We start from the raw sequence: 12,210 nt of genomic DNA, 5'->3' as shown, positions 1-12,210 counted from the left end.
ATACTACCTACTTCATACAAGTGTTGTGAGGAAAGTGCCTGGTAAACCTTGCATCTGTCTTCTAAAACTCCTAATCTGGAGCTCTCATTTGGACAAGTCTCCTAACAGCGTTCCCTTCCAGCCAGCTTTTAGTCCCCCTCTCTCCTCTACAATCCATCCTATATACCACTGCCAGATTGATCCACTCCTGCTATTCCCTTGCCTCAAAACCCCAGTACCCAAAGAGTGTGCTGCTATTTACTTCTTGTGTGACACTGGGCAAGTTTAATCTACTTTCCTTGACTGGTTTAGTTCCTTACATATAAAACGAGAGGTTTGGACTCTTTGGTCTCTAAGACCTCTCCTGGCTCTAAAGCTATGACCCTATAACACTCTTCAGCCTGACATCCAACATTCTCTACAATATGGCTCGTTTTACTTCCTACTACTCCTTTAAAGTTTCAGCCAACCTGCCCTACTCACTATTCTCTGAATAAATCCTGTGCTGTCCAGCCTTTACTGATATTGTTCCTTCATTCTGTCAAAATCCTAAGCATTCTTGAAGTCTCAGCTCCAAACTTACCTTTCTTCACAAAGCCTTTCCTGAACTGGAAGGGATTTCTTCTCTCTTTGAAGCTGTAAATGATGCTACTTTGTAGATCTTCAATGGCACTCATTATGATCTGCTTTGTATTATGCCTTTATTTGTCTATTTATTTCATTCTTAATAGATTATACAAACTTTTGAGGGAAAGGGCTCTGTATCCCTCATAATACTAAGTTACCTCTGTACTCAGTAAGTACTCAATGAATATCAACTAAATTAAGTCACTGTTTGAGAGGCATAGTGGGAACCTCACTTGACTTAAGAGTTCAAAGTCCTGGACCACAGTCACAGAAAGTTCTGACCCTTCCTAGCTCTGTGATGATGGGCAGATAACACAGACTTTCTGAGTCATTTTCCCCATTTGTAAATTGATGATATTAACATCTGTACAATCCAACAAAGCCATAATGCAGAAAGTTCCTTGTAAACTATATAGGGGCATGTAAATGGGGGTTATAACAATGATAAGTTTTACTAATTAGTTCTATCGCATTTTTTTAATTCAGAGATTTCTAAATATTTGGATAATATCCTGAAAAATTCTAGCAGATGATAGATTTTTTAAAAAAAAGGCAACTGGGGTTAAGTGACTTGCTCAGGGTCACACAGCTGGTAAATGTCAAGTGTTCTGGTCTGAGGCTGGATTTGAACTCAGGTCCTCCTGACTTCAGGGCCAGTGCTCTATCTACTGTGCCACCTAGATTTCAAAAGAAATTTTGAATGGCAAACCTTTGGTTAAATCTGCACTTTAATATTTCATACTAAAATTGAAATAAAACCTGATGGCCTCTTCCTTTTTAGATTTCAGTGAGGTGAAGAAGGTGGAGAAAATAAAAAGAAAGTATCTTCCAAAAAATAAACAGATGTGTCTGGAAAGAAAAAGAAGGCTCATAAGAAAAACAGTGTAGACTGAAAAGGAGGCGTTGAGAACATACATACCAAAGATAGCACAAAATTGAGGAGGGCTGTCCCACTATAGAAAAGAATAGTCAGTAATGTTGTAACTGTGGTAAAAAGCAGGCTCACATTGCGACTCATCACTATCCATAGAGATTCTAGGATCTGGAAAGAAGAGAATCAAATGTCTGAATTCAGTCAACAAGTTAATTGTTAAGCATTTACCATGTACCAGGCACTGTGGATATATACAGAGTTGCATGCATACACACATATGTGTATACATACATACATAGTAGAGCAAGATAATCTGAGAGGGGAAGGCATTTACCAGCAGATTTTCATTGCTTTTAGCATAGCCTGCCAAATAATGTACAGAAAAAGCAGCATATAAGGAATGCTGCCAATCAAGAGCTTCACAGCATGCAGAAACTGGCGCCCAAAAACCACTTTTAAATCATTATTTCAAGATCATTCTTAACTTATTAACCACAGAGTTACACAGAAATTAACCAACAAGGAGGAATCATTCCTTCAGAGAAATTTTAGCAAACAGGTAAACCTATAAAATAATTCATCACTATGTGACTCAGTATGCTTATTTATGTCACAAAGGCACTAATTATTAACACAGAAGTGTATGCCATATATATACCAAAGCAAAAATGGGTAACAAGGTAGAGCAGTGGTTAGAGCTCTGGGCGTGGAGTCAGGAAGATCTGAGTTCAAATCTGGCCTCTGACACTTACTATCTGTGTGACCTTGGGCAAGCCACTTACTACTGTTTGCTTCAATTTCCTCGTCTGTAAAATAAGCAGGAGAAAGAAATGGCAAACCACTCCAGTATCTTTGCCAAGAAAACCCCAGATGGGGTCATGAAGAGTCAGGCATGACTGAAAACAACTGAACAATGACAACAACCAAAGCAACAAAACATCCTATAGGAACCAATATCACTACTTGCTGGCACTAATGGCTAGAAGGAAACAAAAATTAAAACTTAAAAACAAATCTCTGGATATCAGCTTCCCAGAATCAGGATCTTGGTTTTGAGTATTCACCACCTAAAATTTAAAATGTGTTAAAGAACAATATTAAATATCATCAGCACTCTCTCTGCTATAACCAGAATAACTGAAAGAGCACAAAAAAGGGAGAGCTTATGACAGAAAATGGGTAGTTACTGAAAGCACTGAACAAGGGAAATGAACACTCTTCGATTAGTTTATTAAAGAGATTTCTAGAACCTACTGGCAAGTGACCTGTAGGTTGCAACATTCCAGAGCAGCTTGTTCCAACAGATTTTCATTGGTTTCATAATAGCCTGGACAAAACAATATACAGAAAGAACCATACATAAGGAATGCTGCCTTAAAAGGTCACAAAGCCAGGCTCGAGTTTCACACCATGCAGATTAGTTTATGGAGTATCAAAGACCTGAAAGGTTTGGAAAATGGACAGGTGTTTTCCAAAGCTCCTAATGAGTAAAGAACTCCTAGAAGAAAAAAGATAACACATTTGTTTCTTAACCTTGTCTACAACTACACCACTAAAAATTTTATACTGCTAGACTATGTAGAAACTATACAAAATTTTAGATTTATCCTAAAATTCTTATGCTTTTTACAGTGAAATTTCATACAGATGCTATTTATCTATAAGAACATGGCAGGTTATGACAGTGCCAAAAAGCCAGTGTGGTGAAAACAATGCTTCTGGATGTTAGCCACATATCTGTGTAAAGAAAACAAGTCATGGCTATCAAATTGATCAAACTTTTCAGTTGCAGATAACAGAGTTAATCAATTTTAAAGGGTTAATGAAAGCATCCTTCTATCAAACAACAAAAAAGACACAAAAAAGTGTTTTCTGCATATGAGGAAACCATACCATTCTAGAAATGTCTAAATTTTTTTCTGCTGTGTTCTGTTTATATTGTTCAAAAGGGAAAGATTCAGCTATGTAAAGGATAATCTCTAAAAATAACTCAGATTGAAGAATTATTAGACACCGTGAGGCTGGCTGTAAAATGTTAAAATTGCATGAAAGAGAGGACAAAAATTCTATTCTACATAAGAGGGCTTCTTGATGGTGAGGGAGTTGGGAGGACAGCAGAGCAGAGAGGTGAGCGGAAAGATTTTTCTATTCAGTTCAGAAAAACATCTGTCTAAGTACCTGTTACATGTAATGCAACTATGCTAGGTAATGATGATACAAAGATGAAAAAAAAAGCTTTTCACCTCAAAAATTTTACAGTTTAGTAAGGTTATAAACACACAAAAACTATATCAAATTTGGAATGCCATTAAGTGCACAAGACAGATTAAACAGAGATGGATGAGAGATAGGGAAGGAGTCATTTTTAGCCACTGATAAACCATATTTGTTTTTGATGGTGAAGCATTTGACAGTTCCAAGGACTCTGGTGGGTGATCACCGTTTTTTCTGGATCTTCAGCAGCAGTGGTTGCTAAGAAGTTAGGGGTTGTAGCACCTACAGTTATAAACACCACGTTTCATAGTCAAAAGGGTTATTCTTTTGCATAAAAGGCTTGGCTTGAAGTTGGACTAAGAGGGGCTAGGAGAGGGGAGGGGAACCTGTGGCCTCTAGGTCCTCAAGTGTGGCCCTTTGACTGATTCTGGATTCAGTAAAAGGGCCACACACGGCCTCGAGGCCACAGGTAGCAGCTGGCCAGCAGTGGGGATGCAGGGCTGCTTCTCCAGAAGGGCTGTTTCTCTAAACAATGTTCTACAGGAGTCAGGCTGGAAGCATGGAAGCCATTATTCCCAGGGCTCTTGTGCACAGGGTCCTGGGCTATCTCTCACCCAATGGGCCTGAGGGGAAGTGATAGCAAAGGTGACAGCAGTAGTTTGATTTTCTCTCCTTCAGGATACCCTGCAGCTTAGCAGAAGTAGCCTGGCACAGCAGACAGAAAGCTAGCCTTGGAGCAGGCCTACAAAACATACAGCCTGTGGGTTGTAGGGTGGGCAGGCCTGTTTTACATCCTCTATATTTTTCTTGGACCACCCTTTGGCAGGCTGCAAGCAGCCCATAGGCAGTATGTTGTGTAGGTCTGCCCTAATGGAACACTGCATAGTCAGTTTTGCTGAGGGATTTGCATAAAGCAGGCCTGCACAACATACTGTCCCGTGGGCCACTTTGGCAGGCCACATGCTGTGCAGGCCCGCCCTAGAGCGAGAAAGACCTGGGTTCAAATTCTGCCTCTGACCCATAATTGTCTATGTCAGTGTACTGGTTAACTCTCTGAGATTCCTACTCACTGGAAGCATTTGCTTTTTTCCGGAAACTCCAAATTTGGGGCTGATTTTAAGGAAAATTAAGTTAAAAGCACAGCCTCAAGACTGTACTTGAGATTACTTTTCATTTATTTATTTGTTTGTTTGTTTGTTTATTGTTGGCAACTGGGGTTAAGTGACTTGCCCAGGGTCACACAGCAAGAAAGTGTCAAGTGTCTGGTCTGAGGCCGGATTTGAACTCAGGTCCTCCTGACTTCAGGGCCAGTACTCTATCCACTATACCACCTAGTTACCCCTGAGATTACTTTTTTTTTTTTGTGAGGAAATTGGGGTTAAGTGACTTGCCCAGAGTCACACAGCTAGGAAGTATTATGTGTCTGAGGCTGGATTTGAACTCAGGTCCTCCTGATTCCAGGGCCAGTACTCTATCCACTGCACCACCTAGCTGCCCCCTTGAGATTACTTTTAAAAGACAAATAAACTTTGTAAAATGTAGAGTTTTAAAGCTACCTAAAAGCAAATTATCTCCTATTACTAGAACCTAATACAAACAGGTATATTCTTAAATCCTACAGGATGAAATCATGTCCTACAGTAATAAATCTGAGTAGTATTTGAGAGGATAAGGAAAGGAAGTAAATATCTGCTGTATGTGCCCAACTGAAGGAGTGACTCAGGGGGTATAATACAGGATGTCCCAAAAGTCTTAATGTCTTTTGTCTTTCAAGCTTTAATGGCTTAAAATTTCACTAAGACTTATGAGACACCCTGTAACAGCCCCCACTACCATAAGGATGCATGTGTATCTAAGGAGAGAGAGTGAGAAGTGTCTGGTTTAAACAGTCTGTCTTAACAGACATTGTAGACGACAATTCAAAAAAGGCAGGCCTTCCTTGGAAAATGATGGGTTTAGCTTTTTGTAAATATAAATTTCCTTCATCAATTTATTTAGTTTGTTAGAAATAATTTTCTTCCATATCAGCAATGAATGCTGTTTCCATTAGCCTGTATGTGAGTAATAAATCCAACCAGTCCTTCTGGAAATCTCTAAAAACAGGACTTCAAAGTCACCTTGGTCTCTCCTCTTTTCTTTTCAATAGGAATTTAAACACTTTGGCAAAAGTCATTGTCTAGAACCAGCATAAATGAGAAACTGTATCCTTGAAAAAGGAGAATTATGTAATTATTAAGTATTAAGGAAATCAACCCAGCCAGGGCTTGATTCTTTTACCCACTGAGTGACTTCGATTGACAATTCAATTACTCACTTTCTATAGGTACCTCAATTACTCTGTCTGAAAAATGCAAATATTTGTCATATTGCTTGCTGACAAGAGAGTTTAATCCTAACTGTTGGATGTGAAGACAAAACCTATATTCAAAGAAAAAAAGAGTGGCTTAGTTCCTCCTTTGGTACTATCTCTGCAATTAACGGCAGGGCCACCAGATGGTGGTGGTGTTTTATTAGCATACCATAACCATGCCACAAGGCTATTTTTTCAGAATTGATAACTGAAAAGAGTCAAAGACAAACCTCAAGATCCAAGATTTTTTTGTCAAAATGAGATTGCTTTAAATTTAAAATATATATCAAAATTTTAAAAACAGTATGATTACAACAGAACTTCCTAAGAGACAAAGTCAACATTCTTTAAGAGCAAGAATTAGAGGAACTGAAATTATACTTGGGTACTCATGGGGTACTTAATTATAAACAACTGCAATTTAATTAAATTTTACTTTTGTCCACATTGGAAAACTATGCCTTTTCTTTCTTAAACTGTTGTGAACTTAACAAATACCAAATGAGTGTTTCCACATATGAAGTAGGGCAAATAATGAAGACTGTACAAGGAATTTTGAATCTCTATTATGTGCAGTTTGCTTTTTCTCTTTTAAGTATATAATAAATTCAATGTTTTATTTTCAAAACTGTCCTGCTTGTCTGTTTCCTTCTGAATTTCCTTCTGTTCACTTCTGTGTACTTTAAAAAAAATGCTTCAATAACCCTTTTCTTTTTTGACAATAACGAGGAAGGTAAGAAACAAAAAACTCTTGTAATAATTATGAATAGTCAAGCAAAATAAATCCACACATTCATTATGTCTAAAGATGTGTCTTATTCTGCACCTTAAGACTGTCACTTCTCTCTAAGGGGGTTGGTTCATGCTTCATCACTGGAGTCATGGTTGATCATTTCATTCATCAAATTTCTTAAGTGTTTCAAAGACTTGTTTCTTTACAATACTGTCATTACTGTATAAATTACTGTCCTGGTTCTGTTTACTTCATTTTTTTACTAATTCATACAACTCTTCCCAGGCTTCTCTGAAAAAAAGTCCTTTTCATCACTTCTTACATGGTGATAACATTATATATCATAATTTGTTCAGTCATTCTCCAACGAATGGGTATTTCTTTAGCTTCCAGTTCTTTGCTATAACAAACAGAGATGCCATAAATAATTTCTGTACCAAGGGTCTTTTCTCTCTTTGGAGTACTGGCCTAGCAGTGGTATTGCTGGTGTCCTCATCATTCTTATTAGAACTTATCTTCCTCTGTCCTAAACTATCTTTCCTTCCAGAAAGGAAAAATTCCTTCATGGGCCACCTTGATGGAGGGTAGCATGGTAAGAAGAAAAGTGCTGCATCTTAAGTCAGAGGACCTAGTTTCAAATCCTGTTTCTGAATACATTTCTGAACACATTCCCAATATGGAATCTGATTTGCTTGACTATGCATATTTGTTATAAGGGTTGTTTTCTTCCTCCCCCCAATTTTTTTGGGTAAAGATGAACGGAACTGGGGATAGGGTTCACTCTAAAAAGTTTTGTTCTAAAAAAGAACAAAAGGAATCAAAGATACGCAGGATGGCTTTGAAAGTTATATATTGCATTTATTATATAGCATTTATATAGCACTTTGAGACCTGCAAATATATACTTAAAAACACCAGCAATCTATATCTAACAAATGTCCAGTGTCATATGCAATCCTCTTTTCCTGTTCTTCAGAAATACTCATTTTATTTGGTATTTGTAAAGTTGAGAATAAAAAAAAAGAAAAAGAAAAACAAATACAATTCCTATTTGATATTCACCAAATCTGTGACCTTGGGCAAATCACTTACCCTTCCTAGGTCTCTTATCTGTAAAATAAGGGGGTTAGACAAGGTGACCTAGGAGGCCTCTTCCAACTCTAGCTGTATGATTTTATAATCTCTTATTTTGACCTTGAGGGTCAAAATAGACTAATGTTCTTCCCTTTTTTTCTTATGGTACATGACTGAGGAGAAAGCTTAAAGAACATCATCATAATCATTATCGTCATCACCATTATTATCATCATCATCATCATCCATCCACCCACCCACCCCAAACTGATCTTTTTAGAAAAATTTTTTAAAAGGTGCCATACCTTTTTTTTTTAATGTCAAATAAATAGAATTCAGAAACTTTGTTAAGTAGTTTTGTACTGATGATTCATTTCATTACAGGGAGGTGGGTCCCTGAGACGTATTTGAAGAGCACTATTATTCCCTGAACTGATCACTAAAATCACTGGCCCTCTAAAAGAACAAACAATTAGACCTACAAAAAAAATCTGACTGCTCTTCAAGTGTTTACCAGCTACATTCTGATCCGTATAGAGACATTTCAGTGCTCCAAATCTCTGGGGAACAACTAGGCCGTTATAAAGAACAGTGCATGATGCATAAACTAGGATGACTCACAACATTTCTGGGATCAGCTCAGCCAGTTGAGAAAGTGACAAAGGAATTTCTTCCACAGCTTTCAAAAATGTATGCCTTAGCAATAAAGGCATGCCCTATACAAGATCAAGTGTAACACAATGAGTAAAAGCCTCTGCAAACAGAAACAAGTCATAGGGTCGTTCTTACACTTTTCATTTATATGTATATGTATAAACAAAATTACTTACAGAAAGAAATGTCTCGATGTTCTCGTGAACAAAGGAAGCAATATCCTGCCAATCCAGAATATCTCCAAGCCAGCTATTCTGACGAGTTACAGACATCTTGTGACCTTTGTGCCTTCCCGAATGTGTTATATTCTACAAAGTAGAACAGAATGTGAATATTAAATCAAGTGTTTAAAAAAAGTAATGGATTTGATTGCACATGTATAAACTGTATCAGATTACTTACCATCTCAGGGAGAGGTGAGTGGAGGGAAGAACAGAATTTGGAACTTAAAACTTTAAAAAATATTTTTTTAAAAATTGTTTTAACATGTAATTGGGGAAAAATAAAATGTTAAAGTTTTTAAAAAGTAATGGATTTTTAGAAGCATATTTTAAAGTTCTTAAATGAGCATTTAGACATAAAAGCTTTGAATTATTATAAGAAGTGAAACAAATAGCCTACCATCTAAAAGACCAAATATCTATTATATTTTTGTATTTTAATTCTCTATATGTTGTTTAGCACAGAAAAGTTCTGTTTTACTCATATCTAAGTTTAAGAATCGACTGTGTCTCCTGACACACAAGAAACTTGTCAACATTAATTTTATTGCTTGTGGCAACAAGAAGGTGTACTGGATAAGGCACTGGGCCTGGAGGGAGGAAGACCTACATTCAGATCTTACTTTAGGCACTTCCTAGTTGTATCATCCAAGGTAAGTCATTGGGGATGATAATAGCTGCCACCTTGCAGGGCTACTGTGAGCGTCAAAGGAGGGAACATGTGAAATCCTCCACAAACTTAGAAGAGCTGTATAAATGCTAGTTATTATTACCGCTTATGCTTAACAACCACATTTTTCTTCTTCTCCTTTCATACTTTTCCAGTTTTTCCATTTTTCCTTACTTTCTACATCTCTTCCCTTCTCCATTTATCTTCCAGGTTTCTCTCTATTCCTTGTAGATTCAAGGAAGACAGAGGAAAACAAGACTGCTGGGCCACATTTCTTTACCCTCTCAGTAGTCAAACCACTTAACTGTAAAGGACAGACAGACAGACAACTCATATTCCTTATATTTTGGGTTTAATATATCTATTTTTACCTAAGAATTGTCAGGACAGAAGCAACTGTCTTAATATGGGTTGTATAGAATGATATGGATTTTAGGTCCTCAGCATCACCATATGGAAGAAATGCTGCAGATAGCAGCCACACCCTGTGGCAGTTGCAGAGAGGTTTACTAGAGAAGTAAGGCCAAGAAGTCAAGGCCTAGAGGAGATGCAGTCAGGGAGAGAAGATGGCTATTCCTATACCTGTGAAAAGATTGAAGCTACTTTCTCAGACTCCATTACCCTCCATATTTTCCTGAAAGCCAGGATTCTAGGAGCTAGGCAGGGTAATCAAGACCTATTAAGGCAGGAAGAAAGAAGTAACAGTCCTATTACAGAAGGATCTGAACATGTGTATTTGTAAAATGAACAATTTTGAGTTCATGTGCATACACACACACACACACACACACACACACACACACACACAAATAGAGATCATATCTCTGTTGTTTAATGAATTAAGTATAAACTGATCCTGGAATTTAAGGCCTTCCACAATTGGATTCAACCCTTCTATCCACTATTATTTCATACTACTTCCCCTACGACACATTTTACATTCTAGTCACATTGGACTGCTTTACCTTTTTTCATCTTGTTCTCTCTCTGTTTCTCTACCTTTCTTCATTCCACTCCCTATATCTGGAATTAACTAGTCCTATCTCGATCTGTAGTATAGCATTCCTTCTTCAAGGCACCCATGTCAGATGCCAATTCCTCCAAAAAGATGAAGCCTTCTGCAACAAAGCGGAAATGATTCTGCCCCCTCACATTTCTCAAAGCATGTTGTCTATACTTCTCCTCTGAAATCATTACACTCTGAATCATAGTTGTTTGAATACTTGTTGAACTGAAGGTATATTGCAACTACCAATTTTTACTTTGGGTGATCACATGTAAAGAAATTAGTAAAAGGCTGGGTTGGCAGGAGTGAGGAATTTAAGAGATGTGGGACTAACTGAAAAGACAGGGCAAGGTAAAGGAAGGGGATGGGAACACACATTTGTAGGGTGCCTACTATGTGCCAGGCACTTTGCGAAGCACTTCTCATACATCTCATTTAACCCTCCCAAAAACCTTGTGAATTAGGTGCTGTTATTATCCCGATTTTACAGTTGAGGAAATTTAGGTGAAGAGAAGGTAAGTGACTTGTTTAGCATCACACAGCTAATAAGTTAAATGCCTGAGGCTGGATATGAACTTAGATCTATCTCCCTGACTCCAGGTCTAGCACTCCATCTGCTGCGCCCCTTAGCTGCCTCCAAAAAAAGATGGGAAGAAATTTACTTTGGCTAGAAGAAACCAAAATAACACCTAAAAGAAGTCCAGAGAATGACTACCATTAAAACCTACAATATTAACTGCCATAATTTCTGTCTTCAAATAGTTTCTGACTATGTAAATTCCAATTCTGATGATGTAAAATGATTTCTCTGTCATTCACAATAAAGGTTAAAGATTTTAACTTTCTCTGTTGCTTACATACATCACTAGCTTTCCTTCACATAAAAAAATCCTTGTCTTGATTTTATCATCCTACAGAGTTCCTCTGTTTAACATCTAAACTCCTATGACCTTTACCTGTTCCTCTCACTTCAGCCCTTTTTCAGTGTGGCTTCTTACCTCACCACTCAACTGAAAGTGCTCTCTTCAGAGGTACTAGTGATCTCTCATTCACCAAATCAAATGTCTTTTTATCGATCCTCACTCTTCTTGACCCTGTTGGCCACTTTCTCTTCTCTGGGCCTTTAGGATATTGCTCTGCTCTTGATTCTTCTCCCTGACTGACCACTCCTCACTCTCTTTTTCTGGATCATCCTCCATTGCTCCTATGCCAAAGCTCTGTCCTGGCATATTCTTTTGGTTATCGCATCAGCTGCCAGGAGTTTAGTTAGTATTTATATGCAAATGGCTTCCAGATCTATATATTCAGCCCTAGTCTGTCTTCTGAATTTTAGTTCCACATCTTCAACAAGCTGACTGGGTATTTCCAACTGGATTTCCTGTGTCGATCAGAATCTTGATGTGTACAAAACAAAACTCACAATCTTTTTTCCAAGGCCTACCTGTCTTCCAAACTTCCAAATATCAGTTAGGGGCACCACCAATCTTCCAGTTACCTAGGATTCCAACTTTGGGGTCATCACTGATTACTCCCTCTCTCTCACACCACCTATCTTATCAGTTGCCAAATCTTGTTGATTCTACCCCCACAAGTATCTCACATCTGTCCTCATTTTTTTTTTTTACTAAAATGACCACTCTGGTCCAGGCTCTCATAACCTCTCAGATAACTGTAACAATTCTCATTGGAGTGCCTGCCCCAAGTCTTTCCCATCTCCAATTTCTATTCCTCACAACGATCAAAGTAAATTTCTTAAAGCATGGGTCTGACCATGTCACATTCCAGCTCAATAAATTTCAATGGCTCCT

At 37.8% G+C, this 12,210-nt stretch overlaps 1 protein-coding gene across 3 annotated transcripts in view; it reads right to left on the bottom strand.

The window, feature by feature from the left end:
- The window catches only part of TMEM245 (transmembrane protein 245), a 108,233-nt gene that overhangs the window by 40,698 nt on the left and 55,325 nt on the right, over positions 1 to 12,210 (bottom strand). For all 3 annotated transcript variants that reach the window (XM_020995441.2, XM_020995442.2, XM_020995444.2), the window contains 2 exons: positions 8,682 to 8,813; positions 1,526 to 1,648 (listed from right to left, as the gene is read on the bottom strand). In XM_020995441.2, coding sequence (XP_020851100.1) covers positions 1,526 to 1,648; positions 8,682 to 8,813 — 255 coding nt within the window. The remainder of the gene's footprint in view (positions 1 to 1,525; positions 1,649 to 8,681; positions 8,814 to 12,210) is intronic.

Source organism: Phascolarctos cinereus, unplaced genomic scaffold (genome assembly GCF_003287225.1).
Source record: "Phascolarctos cinereus isolate Bilbo 61053 unplaced genomic scaffold, phaCin_HiC Scaffold_4;HRSCAF=312, whole genome shotgun sequence".
NCBI classification, from domain to species: Eukaryota; Metazoa; Chordata; class Mammalia; order Diprotodontia; family Phascolarctidae; genus Phascolarctos; species Phascolarctos cinereus.
Note: the sequence above shows the minus strand (reverse complement) of the source record. Positions and strands in the feature narration are given on the sequence as shown.